Raw genomic sequence first — 22,357 nt, forward strand, 5'->3', positions numbered from 1 at the left:
GCGATCTGCCTGCAGATGGGCTTGTCCAAGAGGTCTTTAATGTCACTCAAAGACGGTCCTTTCCAGAAATAACCAACTTGTCACATCAAAGATTTTTACACACAGTTAAAAATACTTTGGAAATGAGCACAGCGAGCAGGGCAGATAATTCTTGAAGGGCTTCAAAAGTTTTTTTTTTTCCTAGTACCAGTACATGTATGTTCTGGGGCGGCTTACGCTGGTATACAGAAACAGATGTGGAGTCTCTTAAGGCAACAATGACCATAGTTAGGCACCTGAAATATATAAGGTGGATTTAGAAACACCTCTATTTCTGCAGCTAAGCGACCTTGACATTGAGACTATCTATGCCAAAGGTGTGGTTCATGTTCTAGATACACAGACTGCTGTATCTACAACCTGCTAAACTGTAAAATGATCTGTCAAGCTACTGTTCACCTGCAGTAACAGAGGAGAAGGAGCTGCTAAACTGTGTGGGGAAAGCACTAGTCCTCAGAGAGAGGCAAACTCGGCCTCTGGGTCTTTTGTTGCGTTAAAACTTTTCTTGGCATATCTGATAACATTTAGAGCCCTTCACCTGCACTCACAGACTGGGTTCTTCTAAGAAAAGTTACTGCCTTGTCTTTGCCCCCTGTTCCCGCTAATTTACAATAGGTAAATATGATAAAGCAAGGATCAAATTTCAAATCTCAACTGACTCTCTTTCCTGTGCTGGGATTCCTGGAGCCAACAAGGCTGGGCCTGGGACTGGAGGTAAGCCTGGAGGGTAGCTTTTATAGCTTCCACAACGGAGGGGTGGATTTAAAGATTTCAAAGAGCTGACAAAGCAGCTCTTGTATCTAACCTCACTTAGCTATAAGCACACCTGGCTGGCACACTGTTCCTGACACAGAACACTGCACACTGCAAGAACGCTGTGCTAAACACACAGCTACTGCAACACAGTGAGCAGCTGGGGAAATTTAATGTCCTCCAAGCCCTTTGAAGTCTCAGACTGTTCATCAAAATGGGTCTCCAAAAAGAGGGCAGGAAATTCCCCTTCCACTGTGGCCCAGTTCATACCCAGACCTCTTGCTCGACATCCCCATGGAGGTCATAAATCAATCATTTCAGGTTGCACATTACACATACAATACTTCACCGCTGCTGTTCACAATAAAGGCGTCACTGCACGTGAGCAGCCCACAGCCTGAGTTTTCCCACAGAGATCCATGTATTCCATGGCACATTATCGTCGCAATCTCAGAAAGAAGGCATGCTTGCATTCCTTGCTATCTAAGGGGTAATATTTGTCATAAAAATCCAAAATGTATTCTTCAGTTTTAAATCCAAACTTTTGGTACAGCAGCATAGCAGAGTTGCTTGCAGAGACGTGAAGAGTAACATCTTTGCCCATGCAGGTCTGCCAAAGGAAAAAAAAAAAAAGCCAGAAAATGAGAGTGCCTCCAGGGAAAAGGAGGTGGGGAAGAGACTCAAATTCTGGAATTTAACTAGCTAGAGAAACATGAGAAAAGCCGAGGCCTTCAAACAGAAATTAGAACACATAGCAACAGCTGAAATCTAATGGGAACCATTGTTTATCAAAAACCTTTGTGACTGAGTAATCAGCAATTTGAGGGCAGAGGCAGAAGCTAGATAGGAAAACTGACAAACTGCAATCTCCTTTTCAGTGTAGCTGCTAATTAAAAATAATGTTAAAACACTTAACAACAACCTAAAGAAATAACAACAGAAAACAGCAGCCAAAAAAAGGAGCATTTTGCTTCTGAGACTGGACATGTCCCAGCCAGCAAATAAACGTAGACTTGCTATAATCACACTGGCACCGAAAGACCATCTCTGGGTGTGTCACACTGGAATTCCAGTAGACCCCAGTCTGATCCACTCCCATCTTGCAGCCCCCAGGGCTAACAGGCTGAGAAGCTCAGCTGAATATCTAATGTTCAGATAGTAAATGGCAATTCTGACATTAACTGGTAGAGTCTTCATTATTTAGCAACCAGACTATTCATAAAAAATTCTCCAATAATGTTAATATAACATTTCTTCAGACTTTTAGAGCTACTTTCATGATGTGCTCTGAAAGCATTTTGCATCCATTACCTCCAAACTGCAAGTAGAAGGAACCAGCAGGGTACAGCCATTTAAGGGGACTGGACTAGATGACCTCCTAAGATCCCTTCCAGCCCTCAGATTCTATGATTCTAAGAAATTTAATGACAAAGCATTTTATCTTGGCTTGGAGGAAAACATAAATCTTGTTTTCAGAGGCTAGTAATAAGCTTCCCACCTGAATGAGGTCAGAATAAAGTAATCAACATTAGGGTCATTTTTAGAAAAGTTGGATGCATTAATGTGTAACTTGAAAATGCATTCACACGATTGCATTATATTACTGCCAGCAGTTCAGTCAGAACTTACTATAACCTGCCTTCCACCACAGACACAAATACACAGCACATCAATGGTAGTCAAACAGAAGTCTAATGTGAAATGGCAATCTTATCATCACTGGAATCAGTTTGTGGGATACCAGTGCAAACCCTCATTAGCACTATTAAACTTGTTTCACTGTAACTGCGTTAGTCTGCATCAGCAAAAACAAGTTTGATAAAGTGGATGTTTGCCCACAAAAGTTTATGCTCCAAAATGTTAGTTTATAAGGCGCCACAGGACTTCTTGCTGTTTTTGAAGATACAGACTAACTCAGCTACCGCTCTGATACTTGTCAGCAAAAACAAAGGTCCTGTGACACTTGGAAGACTAACAAATTTATCTGTGCATGAGCTTTTGTGAGCCGGAGCCCACATCATGCCTCCGATCAAATAGATTCCAGCCCACGAAAGCTTATGCCCAAATAAATGTACTAGTCCTTAAAGTGCCACAAGACTCCGTGTTTTGTTTTTGTTTTTCCATTAAACCTGATGGCATTAAATGACAATAGAATCAAATCATCTGTTTATTAATGATCCTGCAAACAGTCATGTCATTTTCCACAATGACCCACCCATGGGCCTAAGTTCTGCCTTAAAGGAGATCTAATTTGGTTTTCGATGCCCATTTGAATTTTGGCCCCTCTTCTGAGGATGTGTCCGCCCTAGAATTTTGTACCTGCAGTTCACGCATGCCAGTGAACTCAAAGCAGTTAACATGTTTGTAAAAAGTAGTGTGGTCACTCCTCACTCGTGTGAACCAGGCCTCAAACAATTTTTCTTTATCTAAACTGAGCTGGATTTGCACAAACAACCTATAGATAGAATCACAGAACACTAGAATTAGAAGGGCCCTCAAGGGGTCATCAAGTTCCATCCCTTGCTCTCACAGCAAGGCCAAGCACCATCTGTATCATCCCCATTAGACATCTGTCTAAACTGCTCTTACATATATCCAACGATGGACATTTTACAACCACCCTGGACAATTTATTCCAGTGCTTAACCACCCTGACAGTGAGGAAACTTCTCTGAATGTCCAACCTAAGACACGTCCACGTGAAAGTCTACTGCATTTAGCTCTGCTTGTGATCTAACAATTGGTGGACAGTGACTGGTGTAGCTAACAGGTAGAGGTACGGAAAGCTATAACTGGTACTAGCTGAATTTTCCTCTGCCTGCAACTGGCATTCGCTCAGCCAGTGCAGATCACACCTTCTTCTCTACACCTTAGTTATACAATGTTGCTGCAGCACAGTTACTGACTGTTGATGGATGAATCAGAGCCAAACCCAAATACAGATAAAGCCTATATGACTCTGCTGATCTCCCAGGCCAGTGGTGTCCAACCTTATTTCATTGGGGCCAGACAGCAATTTTTTACATGTTTTGGGGGCTGAACACAAAACAGCCCCAAAGCCCCCCAGACTTAGACCCTCTCCCAGCTCCAAACTGCCCCCCGAACATCACAGCAGGGGCACCTCCATGCCACGCTGAATGAATAGGACTCAATTTAATCGGTTTAATGGCTAGATCCATCCTGCTGGCCGTTAAACCAATTAAATGGAGTTCTACTCCCGTGTTTATCAACTTTTTTTTTAATAAAGCACCCCTTTTTCAAAAACAAAAACAAAAACAAAATTGTAAGTACCCCAGTACCCACAATTTTCAGACATACAAAATCCCCAATCCTCCACTCCCCTCTCCAGAGCCAGGCAACCCCAGCCCTACTCTTTAACCCAAACCCACCCTCCTATCCTATCCTCCAGAGCCAGGCACTTCCAGCTCCCTGCTTTAACCCAATCCTCCCATCTCCCAGAGCCAGACACCTCGAGCTCCCCACTTTAAACCAACTCCCCCTCCTATTCCCTTAAGCCAGACACCCTCAGCCCCTGTCTTTAAACCAACCAACCCCCGCCCCCACGAGCGAAGAGCCCCAGCCTCCTGCTTTAAACCAATCCCAAGGAAACAGGCACCTTTAGCTCCCCTCTTTAACTCAATCCCCCCTCCCCCAGAGCCAGGTACCCCCAAACCCCTGCTTTAAACCAATTCCCCCGAGCCAGGCACCCCCTGCTCCCCATTTTAAACAAATGTCCCCTCCCATTCCCCAGAGCCAGGCACCCCCAAACCCCCTGCTTTAACCCAATTCCTCCCTCCTTCAGAGCCAGGCACTGCCCCTTCCATCCCCCTCCACTATAATCCAATACCAGTGACTCGCTGGAGCCACCGCCACCACATTCTTCTCCCTCCAAGTGCTGGGGAGGGATGTGTGCGCAGAGCAGTCAACAGTGCTCCCACAGCTCCGAGCATTTTATTGCTCAAAGAGCCACTGGGCAGGGGTAGCACTTAGCACCCTGCAGTGCTGAAACAATAGGGCTTAATTTAATTGAACAGCTGTTAAACCAATTAAATCAAGTGTTACATTTTCAGCATGGCAGGCAGGAGGAATCAGGTGGCAGCAGTGAGAGCCACAAATGGCTTCTTAAAAAGCCACATGCGGCTCGGAGCCACCCAGCTGCCTTTTAAAAATGGCAGCACTGCCAGTGTCGCAGGCCAGATAAAAAGGCTCCATGGGCCAGATTCTGGCCCGCAGGCCAGGGGTTGGACACCCCAGTCCTAGGCCATTCAATCCCCCAAAGCCTACGTTATTTGAAAATGTCTTTTAAAATCCATTAAAAATGTTATTTCAGTGTAATGATTTTCACAATATAAATTCACACATGACAACAGATCAGCCATGGGATGGTGGGGGGAAGGAGAAAACTAGCACTATTGAACCAACGCTGTTACCATTTGTACAAAAAAAGATGAGGACAATGCTGGCTGTTTATCAAGGCAAAGGATCTTTTTCCAGCTACCTGGATAAGATGGTAGATCATAAAGGTTGCAATCCCTGCCCTTCTCCACTCAGGGTGAACAAACAGAAAAGAGATGTAAGCTTCATTGTATTTCACATCTGGCACCATGAAGCCAAAGGCAATGATGACTTTTTTGTAGAGGACGACCACACTGAAGTCTGGATACTGCAGGCATTCTGACAAATCAATTCCTAAGGGGTGCGAGAAGAGCACAGCTATAAAGCACTATAAACCAAAGGGAAACGTTAATTCCAAAACAATACAAGATCAGCTAGTCAGGGCATGATGGAATTTGAGGAAAATTAACAGCTAAAAGAGTGATAAAAAGCATGTGTATCAGGAGACCATGCTCAAGTACTTCTTTTAGTTATCATTTTCAGACTCCTATGCATAGACAGAAGCCATCAGGTCCAGTGTCGACAAAGCCAAAATAGGAATTTTACTGGTGGTGGTAATGGAAGCCACGTTTAGTCCATGGACAGGGAAAAAACCAAACCAAACAAACCCAAAAACAGACTCTGCAGCAGTCAGTGCTAAGAAATTAGCACCAATGATTCACACGCAAATGGTATGAAAAAAATCTGACTGAAAATGTGGTTCTGCTCTAAAAAGTAATGGTAAAACCGGCATCTTGTAACCCAATTTATCACCTTCCCGTGTGTATTCAGAGCCACATCTGCTCAATTTATAAAGGGCCTGATTCCAAGCACACATGAGTAAAATTGCATGTGCACATGACAGCTGGATTGGGTCCTAAATGTGTTTATTCTGCTCTTTACTTCTGGTAGTACTTTTACCCTGCAGAGCCATTAAAGCTATGGGACAGTGTAATAGATTCTGTTATGGCTTATTCATTAACAGGATTGTATTGCTGGCAATTAGTGACTCCAAAGACTGCTGCCAGCTCTCAGGTTGAAATTGCAGGGCTGCAGAATGAAAAAAAAACATATTTGTTTGAGCACTGGTGAGATGCAGTCTAGAGCCAGGAAGGTACAATCATTGGAGAACCCCAGGAAGCCGTGTATGAGGAAGACACCTCCTCTCTTCTGCTGCTGAAATCTCTTTCCAGGAAGACGGTGCAACAATGAGCTTTCTGCAGCTGTGATAAAGGGTTCATAGATTTTGAAAAAAAGAACAGAAATTAAAAAGATCCTGCCCAGATTTCAATCTGATTAACTGGGCTTAGAGTCACTAGAGATATTTTGCAATCAGTTACATTGAGGAAGTGAGTCTACATTGTTTATATCTCTTGGCAAATAAAAGTAGCGGTTTGAATTTATGGAAAGATAACTATGGCTTGTCAAGCTTTTTAAGGCTCTCCTGCAGATACAGCAAAAGCTGCTCATTGGGAGGGGTTTAATTATGCCAGTAGGATAGCTCATTCGCGCCAGCAGCTACACAGAAGACCGTACTGCTACAGCTGTGCCGCTGTCAGGTCCGAAGTATAAACTGAGACTAATTGAGTTAGTTCTCCTGATGCACAATCCTACTGGAAACAAGTCATTGTAGTTTTTAATCTTAACGTAGCCAGTCAAGATCAGCTCTACAATACCCACCTGGAGTTTACTTCAACTAGTTACCTCAAGGGAAAAACTAAATTGCTTTATCTTGTGTAGGATTTTATTATCTCAATATAAAAACCAGCAAACTAGTTTTTCTTTGCAGTGACTACATAGCCTAGTTTGGACACTCCTGACGTGTCTGTGGTGTACCCTGTACTGATCCCTCCTAGCCTTTAAAAAAAGTTGTACATGGAATCATAGAATACTACCACTGGAAGGGACCTCAAGAGGTCACCAAGTCCAGTCCCCTCAGGGCCAATCATCTATGTCATCGCTGTTAGACATTTATCTAACCTGTTCTTAAATATCTCCAGCGATGGAGATTCTACAACCTCCCTCAGCAAGTTATTCCAGTAATTAACCAACCTGATAGGAAATTTTTCCTAATGTCCAATCTAAATCTTCCTTGCTGCAACTTAAGCCCATTGCTTCTTGTCCCATCTTCAGAGGCCGAGGAGAATATTTTTTCTCCCTCCTCCTGCACATTTGAGCCTTTACAAAGGTCCTAACTACCTCGAGTTAAGTGGCAACAGACATATGCATTGAGCTACTTTTCAAAGTAGAACAGTGCACGTGATCTGTCTCTGTACAGTCTCTAGTGCAATGAGGTGCTGGTCCTTCCTGGTGATCCTGATCACTATGGTAATATAAATAATTAAGAATAAATGTAAGGGCTGGATTCTACACTACTCTGTGCAAAGTTAGTGCCCAGTACATGTGAGCTACCATTCTAATTTGGTAGTATTTTAAACTCATTTTTCACAGACAGCAGTCCCTAAGCATCATATACACAGGAAAGAATCAGACCTTTCATGTTCTGTCAAATGCTCATTAAAATCATATCAAAAATGCCAACAACAGATATATTTGCAAAGGTGGAGTAACAGAGTGAGAGCATATGATTTTTCCATTCCATTACTCCTGAGATTCAAAATATCATGGAACACTGGAGCGGAACAGTGGAATTAATCAGTGTCTTGCTTGAGAAAGAACTGGGTGGAGCACGCTTTGGACAGGAATCAATCGATACGGAGAAGTGTTAATTATCTCAGGGCTTAAGTCTACTGTGGAATGACTCAGAGCTTGTTTGTATACAAAGCCGTGTGGCTTTAAGATACTGTCAGTCTATAAGGTGCCACAGGACCCTTGGTTGCTGTTACAGATCCAGACTAATACGGCTACCGCTCCGATACTTGGTATAAAGCAGTACAACTCCAACTGGCTTGTAGGTTGGGTTTATACGAGTTATAATATGATCTACATGGGAAGTATTCCCCTTCTATAAGTATAATTATCCTGTTATGACTGCAGCACTGTAAGTTATATTGTACTGGTGTAACTCACCTGGACAGATACACTTACTCCAGAATGAATGGCGCTCTTAGGCTGTTTAAGCCACTTCCAAAGCACATAATCTAAACCCAAAAAAATCACTCTTATGCCGTACCTACAACTCTGTATGGGGCATCAGACTGTAATCATTAGAGCACTTTAAATTCACACCTTTCCTTATAGATATAATTTCCCCATGTAGAAAAGCCTCACTCTAAAAAGTGCTTGTATCAGGCATCTCGATACGAGTATAATTGCATTCCTATTAGATAGACGCTGTACTGTTGTATCTATTTCAACAGAAAAAAAGTCAGGCCTTTAACAGCCATAGGGTGTCTATGCTGTAATCGCAGGGCAGAATGGCAGTTCGACTACACATACACAAGTTATCTTTAATTTCATTAGTCCAGGTACTAGATAAGGAAGCCTGGGCAGCTGACCAAACCCTGAGTAAACTGACAGGGCTTGCCCACTCCATCACAGCTTCATTGCTCAGGTACCTGGGCGAGCTAGATTAATTTCCTTTACAGCCTGAATACCTTTGTGGATGTGGGCCTGTGCACTTACCACAGATTCCTGTCAGTGTCACAAGGATAAGCACTGAGTGCATGGGAAATTGAGGGATTTGGAGAGGTGGGGTGAGAGCTGTGATAAAGGTGCTCAGCTTTTGTTAGCGCAGCGGTTCCCAGCTTTTTCGAGACGGGAACCCATTTTAACAACTCAGGAACACTTTGTGACCCAAGGCAATTCAAAATGGTGGGGGGAGGTTCTCCCCTGGGAAAAAAGCACCTTCCCCATCCCCCAAACTTAAACCCCTCTTAGCCTCAAGCCACCCCACCCACCCACCTCTCTTGAGCTCCTCACACTGCTGCTGCTCCTTTCTCCAGGCCACTGCCACCTCCTCCACATGGTTCCCACCAGCCTTCCTACTCCCTTCCCCCACCTACAGTGCAGGCAATTCCTTACCCTGCTGCACTGAAATAGGACTCAACTTAATTGGTTTAACAGCCAGATCCCTCTTGCCAGCCATTAAACCAATTAAATTGAGTTCTATTTCAGCATGGTAGGGCAGGGGCTGGGAGCCAGAGGAGTGAGGGCAGCAGCGGCGGGAGCCACAAAGATCCTTAAAGAGCCACATGCAGCTCAGAGCTGCCCAACAGGCGACCGTTAGAAAATCTAATGGTGTCCATGTTTGGGTCCCAACCCACAGGCTGGGAATCCCTGTGTTAGAGGGTGTCTCATGCTTTCCAAAGGGGAATGTGTAAAGAAAGCCATGCCAGCTTATCTACTACTGACCTGGGGCTTGACAGTAACTAGCATAATGGATCTTCTGTGAGGGGCTTAAGGGTGCTACTGTAATAAAAATTATATCTAATAATAATCTGCCAACCAACGCGTAGTGCAAATATTTATCTTAAACTACAGGTGTGTACACCTTGTGTATTATTGCAAGTTTGGTTTGCAGCATTGAGAACCTGAACCACACAGCAGATAATTACTAATTCCGTGCTGCCTAGAAACCACACCCAAGACCAGGGCTGCATAGGTACATGCACAAAGTCACAGACAGCCCTTACCCCAAGGAGCGTGGTATAACAAAAAACACTGCAGACAAATCGATACTATGTCCTTATTTTCCCAAAGGGAAACTGGGGCCCAGAGATCTTAAGGACCTTGCCCATGGTCACAGAAGAAGCATATGGCAGAGACAGGAATCCTATGCATAGAATTCTGTCAGATGATCTGTTCTGGAAAGATATGTCAGCCTTTACATTTCTGAGCTCAAATAGTACTGGGCAACTGGGGCCTGACTCAGCAAAGCACTTTAGCAAGTACAGTGCTTTGAGCATGTGAGTCCAAAAGTAATTTCTGAAACAAAACTCTCTTTCCTAGTAAACCGGGTACTGAGGGACTCCTACCCGGCCAGAAGAATTCATGGCACATGGAGTTGATAGTGGGGATGTGGTTTGGGCGAACGTAGCAGTAATCAATGGGTGCTTCTGGCTCAGCCTTCCAGTCAGGATTGTTCTTGTGTGGACGAGCACAGATTTCTGCCAGTAGCTGGAGTTTAGGAGGCTTGGTTTCATGGTCACGCCTGCCAGTGTCACAAAAACAATCAACAATACAGAAAGACAAGTTAGTAACAATCATTACCATTGCTGCTAAATGTTTGCTGCAAAGGAAGTATTCCTCCGATACACTACAAGTGCTCCATTTGTTCACGTGGAAACTTGCAACCAACCAGGCAAAAATATAAGCTTTTGCAATCCCAAGCACTCTGGAACAGTCTGTCTCCTGGAATGGAATGCTCTATGTAGGGGTCTGTACCTGATGTAAGGTTTCAGGACACGGGACGTGTAGGGACTGACGATGCTTTGGTCTGTTAACAAGTCTTCCGAGCCTACCAGTCGGTACAGAAATTTTGTTGTCTGATGCCTATATCCCTTCATAGCAGGCAGCGCAGTCTACATGGAAAGACAAAAGAAACCGTAATGTCAAGGGAGTCACCCAACAGCCTAATGGTGGGAACTCCATACTACAGAGAGGAAAAGAGAGCTCAGAGTCAGGGCTTCCTCCTGGCCAACCACAGGGTCTGGCAATTACAGTCCAGTGCTCCTGCCCATAGTGACTCTACAGTTCCACCCCGTTTCAGAGCCTGATCCTGGAAAGTGCTGAGTGCACTCATCACCCACTGATACCTTGAGAGTGCCCAGCTTTCTCGATGGCAAGAAAGCAATGCAGCTTGTCAAGGTACTTACACAGGCTCCAACACCAGAGTGTTTGCATGTAGAACGAGCATGAGCAACTGGAACGTCACAATGGTGTTTACACATTACAAAATATTACCCAACTGCAGAATGGGGCAGGGGAGCGTGTTAGATGGATACAAGCCCTTTGAAAAATGAAGCTTTTTCAAGTAATCCTAACATTTGGAGTCAGCCTTCCTCAGTACATTTACTGCTTACCACAGAAACCCTGATCCAGCTGGCCCCAGGAGTTAGCTTGGAATTGAACACACTCACCTGATACCGGTCCAGGATCCTGAAGTCCTGGCTAGTTGTTCTGTACGTTGCATGTCCTGCTGGCAGCCGGGAAATGCCTCTTTCTTTGGCTCCATAGATCCCATCAACCAAGAGCAGTGCAGCATTCACAACTTGGTCCAAGTCAAAGACAGGCAGCCCCCTTTCCCTCTTGGCCTGCCGGACTATGAGCTTGCGCCTCAACCTCCGGGCTTCTGGAGTCATGCTCACAGCATTGGGACAGGCCTCCAGCCTCTTCAGAAGTAGCTTTTCCTCATAGATGCTAATAGATGTGTGCTTAGGAGCTTTGGGTTTACTGTCCTTCTCCACCTGTGGCTTTCTCTTGTCACGCCCCCTGGCCTGTGGGGGTCCATTTGAATCTTCGGGGTCTTCGCTGTCACCTTCCATCCTCTCTGCTTTCTCTTCTTCACTCTCCACCTCTTGCTTGATCTGCTCTGGGGTTTTCACTTTCTTTCGGCTCACTATCATGGGCCCAGCACCCCCTGGCCCACTAGGAGGGGGAATATACTCTATTCCTGGATCTATGACTCCATCTCCTTCCATCTCTTCATCATCTGCACAGAAAACCAAAATAACTCAGCAGAGATGCACAAATGCAAAACCAGCATAGCAAGAGCATGAGCCCATGGGGTTTGTGGCTTAAGTGGGAAGAAGATATCATCTGGCACTTACCTGTAATACCCAGCCTCTCATACACTCATGAGCCTACAATATCAAAAGTGATCACTGATTTTTGATACCCACCTTTGAGAAATCTTAAAGGAGAGTGATTATAGGAAGTGTTAGTTCAGTTTCTCTCAATTTAATTTAGCCCCTTCACATTAGGGCAACCAATATCAATAGTCCCTTGAAAATTGAGACTCATTCTTTGTGTTTTAAAGGAAAACTTTTTAAACTGTTCTTTACTTAATGGCCTCCATGAAAATTCATTAAAAGCATGAAAACAGGTGCAATGACACACCCGAGCAGAGCTGAACCCTTACAGATTACTAGCCAGATGTTCAGCTGGTGTAAACTGGACAACTTCCACTTAAGGGGGCAATACTGATGTGATGCCCTAACGTACAGTGAGTCAATCTTATTCCATGTGTTCCTCTCCATAGAGCTCACTGAACTAAGCACGGTGTAAAATACTGTTCAGCTTGGCTGGGTCTACACAGCGCTCTGCCCAGTGCTGCTGCCAGCAGAGCCATGCAAGATGAGCTTCTCAGGATTCCCAGCAGCATGCCATTTGCATACTCCCAAAGCTCATTACCATGGCCCCGCGAGAGTTCGGTGTCGGCAGAAGAGGGTGCCCACGCTGCAGAGGCCGTATGGACATGCCGCTGCCAGCTATGCCTCAAACGTTTGAGGGGGCTTAAGGGACTGGTGAGAGGGAGGCTTGGCTGGCAGAGGCACATCCATACGGCCTCTGCAGTTCTGGCACTCTCTTCCGCCGCTGCCGAGCTCTTGCGGGACTGTGGTAATGAGCATAGGGAGTTTGCAAATGGCACGCTATTTGCAATCCCAAGAAGCTCATTTTGCATAGCTCTGCTGGCAGTGACGCTGGGTGGAGTGCCGTGTACACATAGCCCTTGAGTAAGTGTCTCGCAAACTGACCCAGAATTCATTTCTTTCAACAGGGAATAATACATTCTTGCACTCAAATGCAAGCACTAGAAAACTAAAGCCTCAAAATTTTCCTGATTTCAAAGACTCTTTCTGAGAATTCTGATTTTGCCTTGACTGAATGCTACCTGACACTGCAAACCTCGTATCTGTCATATTGATTTATGCACAAATCACTGGGTGAAATTCTCTGCCCTGTGTTTTCAAAGATGTCACACTAGATAACCACAGTGTTTCTCCCTGCCTTAGAATTTACAACTATACCTGTCTGTGAAATCTAATTTAGATGACATGTAACTAAGAAGAAAACTGCACTTTGCCAGTTATTTCCCATCATGCCTTGAAGTAATGCAAACTTTATTCTTTTGTCAAGGTAACTATGTCAACTCTATTGTTAGAAACTGCTTGTCATTTCCTATGAAACAAAACACACGCTATCTCTTACCATGAAACAAGGCCTGGGGTGGCATTACATCTGGGATTAGATCTGCTTCGGAGAGCAGGCTGGGAGTAGCTGAATGGGAAGCTGGAGTCCCAGGAGCAGAGAAGTCCAGAGATGGGGAAGGAGACGGGCTTGTCAGAGGAGTTCGATCTGAAGAGCTCAAAGAGGAGAAGTCAATCACCTCTCCCTTCTCAAGGACCATGTCAGGACGACGACCTCGGCTGGAGAATTTGACAGGAGTGGAGGAGGTGCTTCGGTCCAGGAAGCCAGCTGCTTCCTTTTGGGCTCTCCTGATGTCCTTGGCCTCTTGCGTACGAGACCTCTTCTCCTTCAGCTCCATGGCTGACTCTACAGGATTGCGGCTCACCCGCTTCCTCAGCCCTTCAACTGTAATGATGGGATCCAGAGGAGGCTTTGAAGCTGCTAGAGAATAAACAGCTGGGTTATTCTAAAAGACACTGAGCTTTTGATGCATCTTTATTTGTCATTTATATCCACATAAGCAAATTTTGATGGTAGTCTTTTAAGAAGGGCCTTCACACCAGGGTGGAAATTCTCACCTATGCACCACCTATGTTAGGCACCCAGGAATACAATACTGGCCCTGCACAAGAGTGACTTTCACTCTGTGACTTGCCAAAAAAAGTTGCTTTAAAAAGAGAGTATGGAGGTAGCAGGGAGTAGAGAAACTGGGCTAATTATAGGGGACAGCAATGCGAAATACCAAAGCTCTTGGATCATTTCAATGACAACATGTACATGTGCATTACAATGAGGGTGTAAATACTACAGGCCTCTTCTCAAACTGGTATAAATCTGGAGAAGCTCCTTTGAAGTCAGTGGATTTACACCAGCATAAAAGTCGTGCAACTGAAAGCAGAATCAGATCCTGTAACCCCACAGCTGAGTCACTTAGCATAAGTGCCATCTCATACCTTTAACCACTGTCCATTCTGGTCTGACTAGCACCTTGCAGGTAGAAAAGTTACCTTTTGCTTTCAGTGCAGATGCAGAGAGCTTCTCTGCTTCAGGTTTCATCGTAGGAGGCTTATTGTGAACAAGTTTCCACCATCCTGGTTCTCCAAATTCCTGTGCTCCTGAGCGGAAAAACAAGGGGCTTCCCACAGACAGGCAGCCAGCAACTGTGCTCCACCAAGTTGATGTCTTCTTCCTAAATCAAAAGAGGGAAAAAATGAGGGACACCAAGAACCTTCAGTTGAATTTTGCTCTTCTTTATCAAAGAATTTAGGGAGAATGCTTGTGCCATTTACTCTGATGTAATAATTTGCTCAGCCTTCAGACTTGAAGCATTTAAGCATTGCAACTCTTTCTGACTTCCATTGGGCCACTTCAGGTTGTGACCTGGGGCACCATGTTCCAAGACCTAGCTATGAATTAACTGGATTCTGCTCTGGAAAGTGACTTCTTGGGGGCACACATTATCAAATATGTTGAGTTTTACAAGCAAAGGAATGGTTCTCCTAGCTGCTTGGTGCTTTGTTCAGGCTTTCACATTACCAACCATCAAGATTTTGCAGTTTGGTCAAAATAAACAGTTCTTCAGATGATATAAGAGCTAGAACAGAAGCCCTGCTCACTTCCAGTAGCTGTGCCAACTCAACAGTGCTAAAACAAATTAAAACTTATTCTGTTGTTAAAGTCAGTAGAGAGGACTCAGGTTAAATGGGAGGAGGGGGCCTGGAAGGCGGAGAGAGAGAAAAGATCTGAGCAAGAAGGTGTCATTTTACATCTTTCAACTAATTTACACTCTGATAAAACCACTCTGAGTGCTTTGATTTCAGTGTATGTAGCAGAAGTTTTCTATAGCCGCAGCACAGGTCACCTCATCTGTTTATGCACTTGGAAAAGACAGCAGGGAGCGTGGGCTTGTGGGCACAGTGAGGGACCATGGCTGGTTCTGGCTGGAGGAGGCATGTGGTACATGAGAGGTGACTGCATAATGATGCTGCCCACACCCCTCCCCGCCTCTGGTGAACGTACCACTGCAAGATGAAATGGCAGCCAACTCTGCAGTATTTTGAAGCAATGCTCCTCTGTGAGCCAGGGAAGGAGGAAGCAAGGAGATGTGGTGGAGACAGAACAAGGAGGAAGAGAAGCACAACTCTTCCTTCCTTTGCTTTTTCCATTGGGTATTAGTGCTACTGGGACAGTGGGTTTTTGTTTGTTTTCTTTTTGTTTTTAAACGGCTTTTGTTTCTTCACTTGTGAAGAGTGTGCCTGCGCAGCAGGCCTCTCTGCTTGCAGAGCGGGGCTTACCCATTCAGGCTTCTGGCACTGGCACTTCCTCGGTCTCCCCTTCTTCACCCTGTGAGCGTTTTCTCACTGACTCCCTTTTTGATAGGAAGGGGCATGATAAACACAAAGGTCACAACACCACCAAGCTTCTACCCAAGCTTCCCAGCTGGCTCTCACCTTTCATACAGGGTACTTAGCCCAGTGATTGCCACAGCACCTCTCCTCAGGCTCACAGTCTTTTACAGCCCTCCAAGCTGTGGCTCCTCCCCAGCAGACGCCTACTCCTGTGCACCCCGAGCTAAGATTTATTCCTCAGTAGGCTCTTGCTCCCCACAGGTCTCTCTCACTCAGGCATTCTGCATGGGAGCACTGAAGAGTTGTTAGCAACCTGCTCTCTTTCTAAAGACTCCTCGATTTCTCTCTGGCTGCCTTTGCATTTCCCAACAGGCCTGGTTTTGAGTCACGCATTCCCATCACGTGATCCAGTGGACTGAGGGGTCACCAAGTCATCTGTGAGGCTGAACCCAGGACTCCCTCTAAATAGCCACTTCCCTCTGTGACAGCAAGTCTGAAGAACATAAGAACGTAAGAATGGCCATACTGGGTCAGACCAAAGGTCCATCAAGCCCAGCATCCCATCTGCCGACGGTGGCCAATGCCAGGTGCCCCAGAGAAGGAGAACAGAAGACAATGATCAAGTGATTTATCTCCTGCCATCCATCTCCTGCCCTTGTTATGAAGTCAGAGGGTGCTGTGGATTTGCGCAGGCTGTCACAGGGCAGGGCAGCCATTTAAGGGACTTTAGAGTTCAGCTTCACCTGTGATTAGATTGAAATGAAGCAGCTACACCACCAAGCTCTGGGACAACATGCAGGGCAGAATGCATTTTGCAGGAGGCTGTTCTGGTTTCTCTCCTCCAAGCAAGTGGAACTACCCTCCATTTTCTCACAAGGGAACATGTAGGGAGGACAAGCAGCACTTCAGCTGGAAGGAGGGCATGGAACTTGGGCCAGAAGGAGTAGCACACACAGGAATGGATCTCCTCTATCATGACCCTGCTGTCTCCAAAGGAGTCTGTGCTAAAACCCTGAGAAGCAGAGGCTGGCGGGACAGCTGCCTCTGCTGAATCCTGTTTCACTGGTACCATCAAAGGTGGTGGTCAGGGTAGCATAGCAATCAGGTCCCTATGTTGTGAACAGAACCAACAAAGCAAAGAAACATGTTCCGATTGTTACTTATCCATGCTGTCAATGCAAACTAGCAACTGTTTTTTTTTTCCCTCTCTGTCCTATAGGCATGTGTGTGCCCCTTTCCATCAGTCAGAATGGATTCAGTGCAGTGCAGGGAACACTTACAAAATCACCTCCATGAGCTAAGTGCCTAACAGTGACAAACTACTGTTCCGACAGAGAAAAGGGTTATCGGCTTTGAACGGGACCTTTTATTTTAGCTCCTGACACCATTACATTAATTAGAATTAGAATGATTCCTGCTGCTGAAGGAAAATCTTATATTGAGTCTTTACTTATAACAGACCTCCGAAGGTCACGCATGGCATAAGCAACCTGTGGTGTCTATCCCTGTAATTTCTTAGGTCAGCCCAGAGCAGTGAAAAATGTAGTGAGTCACTTTTATTTAACTCCCTGAATTAACAGCTAAAATATACACTGTGAAAAACACCACAGCAGCAAAATGTTTTGTGGTGGATAGTAAATAAGAGATTTCATTAAGATCTAAAACAAGATGATATAGGAAAGATGTTGCTTTCTCTGTGAGTTCAGAGCTTACATCTATTTTGTGTCAGTTTATTTTTTTTCATGGCATTCTCCCTTATTTACATCTGCATAAACCAAATGAGAATCAGGCCATATGTGTTCAGAAACAATTAACTGAGATTTTACGATTATGGTTTTGGAGGCTTAATCTGAAAGGAAGCTGGGAAATTCCCTGAAAAGTACAATGCTCTGTGCCCAGTTCTCTAAAACACTAACTCTCCTTCACTGAATAACAATTTTTTTCCCTAAGAAATCCCTCCATATCTCCTCTTTCAGTGCGGAAGGTCAAACCCTCTACTTTCCTCCTCCTTGTCAACCCTGAGTTGAATAAAGAGAGAAATCTTTGAATAATCTGGGATGCCGATTTATCAAGATGAACAACACAGCCTCCTCCTCTCTGATCTGTATTTTGAGTTTTGGGGAAATATCAGTTTTACCTGTTCCCTAATAGGAAAGTCCAGTGTTTCTCAATAAAAGCACAAATATCTTCTTTCCATCTGAAGTATCCTTGACGGCCAGTTCCTTCCAGAGACAGGTTGTACATCGCCAGCATGACAACCTGGAACACAAAAGGGAACGCATTCAAATGGTCCATTACCATTTTGCCTGGTGGGAAAACATCCTTTTCGCTCTTTTACTTATTGATAGTTTCCAATCGATCTGCAACTGCACAGCCAATCTACATAACCCATTATCTTGTTATTTGCACTCATCCTTTCTCCCTTCCTATTGTTTGTCATGCTCACCTGCTTTACTCACCCAGGGACTACCTCATGCCAGGGGAATCCTCAGCTGTTTGGTGATGGCTGCCTTACGGCCCCTTTGCACAGCCTGAGTGGCAGAATGGGTCTATATCAGGGTTGAGGATCCAGACGTATGTATTTAGGGACAGGAAGTCTTTTCTCCCCAGAAATGATGGGTGACAAATGCTCCAGTTTGCTAATCTTGTAGAAATGTGTGCAAAAAGACAGCTCATTGGGTGTTTTTATTTGCTTGATACCTGCTTTCTACCTAGAAGCCAGTAAAAGCAGACAATCTGTAACAATATGTGGTATCCCATGAATCAGTCTCCTTTTGCTTTGTCTTTATGGAACAGTCCATTTAGAGCACATTTACGTACTTCACAAACAAACTCATTAAAATACTGTTTTAGAAATCAGTCTTGTCTGAGACTAAATCTAAGAGGACAAACTGTCAGTTACACTGACCCATTTAAATACCAACGATGCAGATGGGTTTGGAGCTCCAGCTGTCAAACTCTCAACTCCCTTGGAGGCTGCCTTCTATAGAGACTTATTTTCTTCTTTTGTAGGGTGCTCGACTCTACTTTGGCAAGAGATACACTCCTATCCAAGTACGATGGGATTCTATGCTCTGCTCCCAAGATTGTTAATGAGAGAACACATATGCACTTCAGGCTTTTGCTACTCTAGAAGTTTAACACATGGGCCGCATCTACACTAGCCCCTCCTTACAGAAGGGGCATGGTAATGAGTAGTTGGGAAGATGCTTATGAGGCGCTGCCATGAATATGCAGCACCTCATTAGCATAATGGTGGCCACACACGATTTGAAAGCATCACTTTCGAATCATGCACCACCGGGGTAGATGGGGGCCTTTCGAAAGGACCCCCCAGACTTTGAAAGCCCCTTCTTCCTAAAACCAAATAGGAAGAAGGGGCTTTCGAAGTCTGATGGGTCCTTTCAAAAGGTCCTGTCTACATGGGCAGCACACGATTCGAAAGTCGTGCTTTTGAATCACGCATGGCCATCATTATGCTAATGAGGCACTGAATATTCATGGCAGCACCTCATTAGCATCTTCCCAACTCGCTCATTACCATGCCCCTTCTGAAAGGAAGGGGCTAGTGTAGACATAGCTATGGAGCCCAGGGTCATTGCAGAAACAGCTAGGTGGGACAGTGTTCCATCAATGACAACAAACAGGTCCAAATCTTAAAAATACTGCTCTTTTCAACAGGTGAGATCAGATAGTCACAACAGTCCTGTCTCACCTTCAGATCGAGGAATCTGTGTCTCTGGGGCTTTTTTCATGAGGCAGATAAGGTGAATCTGCCACTACCCAGCCCCAGACTTTGCTGTCCAAGAGGCACTCCTTCTTGTCTCAAATGCCTCTAAGAAGGTGCATTTTGTCTTCTCTGGTCTGTCTTTCTTATCTCCTTATTCCTTCCCTCTGAATTCCTTTTTCTCCTAGAACTTTCTTCCCACAAGAAGAGAACTACATCTCTCAATTTGCTAAAGTCTGAGGGCGGGAGGGGAATTAATCCATTCCCCTTGTCTTACTTTCCTTAGAATCACCAATACTACCATTTTATGATCACTTTCACTCAAACTGTCTTTCAAAAGCAGATTTGAAATTAACTCCACCGTTAGTCAGAATCAAATTTAAAATGGTTTCTCCAGGCTACTTCCTTCACTACAGTAGACCCCCTGACTTATGCGAGAGTTGTGTTCTCACAACCCCTACACAAGTCAAATTTTGTGCGCAACTCAGGGGTGCCTGCAAACTGATGAGGGCAGCAGCCCTGGTCAGTTTCTTGGCTCCAGGAGTAGAGGGGAGCCAGGACCAGTCAGCAGCCTGGCTCCTGGCTCCCCTCTGCTTACAGAGCTGGGAAACTGACCAGGGCTGTTGTCAGTTTCCCTGCTCCTGTCAGTGGTGGCAGCTGAGAGCCTGACTCTTGGCTGCAGAGTGGGAAACCTTTTCTGACAGTAGCAGCACCCCAGTTGGCTGCAGCCCCACAGGCACCAGGAAACCAACTAGCACAGCAGCGCTGATCAGTTTCCCCATTTCTCTGAGTGGCATTAACCCGAGACACATGCAACTCGAGTGTGCGTATCTTGGGGGTCAAATGCATTTGAAACAAGCAGTTGTTCCCTAAACATTCCGAGAATTCACTGGACATGTGGTATTTTGCTATATTACTTTTTCCAACAATGCCCATATGCCAAAACGTTGTTAAATACACAGCAGTGAAATCATAATCTCTTTGGTCTTCTAAACGTGCGTTCAGCTGTACTGAGCAATTCAGAGCATTGATGATAAATGGAAAATTTGGATTTTTACAACACCTTCAGACAATCTACTCACAAAAGTCCCTCTTCCTGATAAGCAGGTAAGTAACAATTCACCAAAAATCTCATTGATAAATTTCTACACCACCTGTGATGGACTCTAAGTTTCTAGGTTTATATACATTGTACGCACAGCAACTTTTGAAGTCTTGTTGGTGTGATGCCTCAGTGAATGTTCTTACTTACTTGCTGCCAAGTTAGTCTTAGCCGTTCAAACTGTTCCTTCCCATCTTCTGAGCAATCAAAGCAAGTAAACCTGAAAAAGTTATCTCCCTTGAGGTAGCTGGGTTGTTCTCTCAGCTGACCTAAAAACAAACAAGCAAGAGGGATATGTCTCAGTCCTTTTATAGGAAAAAAGTAAATTTGGATTTAGAACAGCATTCACCCACTGAACAAGAGATCAGCAAGTCTGATAATTCCATAACAGGAAGCATTGAAAATTGGTGTGATGCTTAACTTGTAGTTGCAGACGTCAACGAGGCATCAGTAGAAAACCCCACTATGCTTTTAAGATGGGCTTTTCTAAATAAAACATGTAAGAAGACAAAATTTCAATACATGGAGTGTTACTGGAACCATGTCAGTCCCAAAATACTAGAGACACAAGGTGGGTAAGATATTTACTTTTATTGGACCAACATCTGTTACAGAAAAAGACCATTGGCCACTCATGTGGCCCACTCACTAGCCTAGATTGCCCATCACTGGCTTAGTCACTTTCATTGATCAATTTCCCATGTCTGGGTCTTTCAAACAGCTGCAGATGAAAGATAAAATAGTTTTTAAACATTAAAATAAAAAAGATTATCAAGCCACAAACACCAGCAAAAGGACTCAGGATCAAGTGCAGTACCTAAACAGACTAGACTTCAAGCTGATTATGTCCCTTTAACTTCTTTCTACTGAACATCAAGTGCAAAATCCTCTCTCCAGTAAAGCCAATGACAAAACTCCCAATTACTTCACTGGAAAAAGGATTTCATGCTACAGCTTTTGGCAAACTGGGCAGCTGAACCAACTGACAGGCATGGACCAAGCCAGAAAAGTTTGGTATTTCCTACTATAAAATGAGCAGTGCTCTGCTACATCTTGATGCTGGAAAGGAAAAAACACTGTACTTAAATACGAAAAATGCTAAAAGAGTTCATATAATGTTAAATGGAGATAATGGAAAAATAACTTTAACGTTTATAACAGAGCTACATCTACTGGGTTTATATTGTTCTGTGAATGCTAATCTAAGTTCAAGATACCATGGAACCACTCTTGTATACAGAAAGCTGAAACCTATCTATACATTCCACTTAAACGACAAAGCAATTAGGAAAATAATACTAGATCTTATGTAGTACTTTTCATTAGTAGATCTTGATAAAGGAGTTGTCAGTATAGCTGTTTTACAGATTAGGAAACAGGCAATCAGAGGGGAACTGCTCTTGCCCAAGGTCATATAGCAGGCTAGTGACAGAGGTGGGATTACAACCTAGGTCTCATGAGTCCCAGTCTGGTGCTCTAGTCACTAGGCATCACTGCCTCCCATGTGTTCATGGGAACAATATGCATTTTTTCCTGAGGTTAAAAGAACACGTAAACCCATAAAATGAAAGTGGCAAAGATAACAGAAGAAATCTTCACTCTTACTTGCTGGTATCCACTTCTGACACTTCTCACAGTAATACGACATTTCCTCCACCCAGGACGCATCCCCTTCATCGCTATTCAAGGAGTCCCCACTCTGATCATGGGATAAATCCACCGAGGCCTGATCCTCAGACTCGACAATCAGGAGAGTCTCCCCTTCCACCTCACCCTCCTCTAGCCCTTCTGAAGTTGATGTCCTTGTAGCTTCATCATCATGTCGACTCATCAGCCCACTCATGTGAACGTTATTATCCATCTCTTCTTTGCAAGCAGAGGAAGATCTACATGAGGCTTTCCCTCCCAGCTTTTAAAATACTA

At 44.5% G+C, this 22,357-nt stretch overlaps 1 protein-coding gene across 2 annotated transcripts; it reads right to left on the reverse strand.

Annotated features, from left to right (window-relative positions):
• Nucleotides 1-22,301, reverse strand: KAT14 (lysine acetyltransferase 14). 2 transcript variants are annotated; one of them, XM_074989310.1, is made up of 10 exons: nucleotides 22,040-22,301; nucleotides 20,585-20,703; nucleotides 17,743-17,864; nucleotides 14,265-14,446; nucleotides 13,279-13,695; nucleotides 11,208-11,779; nucleotides 10,513-10,649; nucleotides 10,104-10,279; nucleotides 5,291-5,481; nucleotides 1-1,402 (listed from the first exon to the last, which is right to left on the reverse strand). In XM_074989310.1, exons 1-10 carry the CDS (start codon nucleotides 22,293-22,295, stop codon nucleotides 1,229-1,231), a joined length of 2,346 nt encoding a protein of 781 aa, XP_074845411.1. In that variant the 5' UTR covers nucleotides 22,296-22,301; the 3' UTR covers nucleotides 1-1,228. The 2 variants fall into 2 exon arrangements, with proteins under 2 accessions (XP_074845411.1, XP_074845410.1); XM_074989309.1 differs by having other exon boundaries at nucleotides 13,279-13,698.
• Between the last annotated feature and the right edge of the window lie 56 nt (nucleotides 22,302-22,357).

Source organism: Carettochelys insculpta, chromosome 3 (genome assembly GCF_033958435.1).
Source record: "Carettochelys insculpta isolate YL-2023 chromosome 3, ASM3395843v1, whole genome shotgun sequence".
NCBI lineage: Eukaryota > Metazoa > Chordata > Testudines > Carettochelyidae > Carettochelys > Carettochelys insculpta.

Bases quoted from the DNA above. Each gene is read 5' to 3' on its own strand.
- KAT14 (XM_074989309.1), bottom strand. From the start codon at position 22,295: ATGGATAATAACGTTCACATGAGTGGGCTGATGAGTCGACATGATGAT. The intron at 20,704-22,039 runs GTAAGAGTGAAG...GTTTGTTTTTAG, and splicing joins TCAGAAGTGGATACCAGCAA to GTCAGCTGAGAGAACAACCC. The intron at 5,482-10,103 runs GTAGGAGTCCCT...CGCACCCCTTAG, and splicing joins CCATGAATTCTTCTGGCCGG to GAATTGATTTGTCAGAATGC.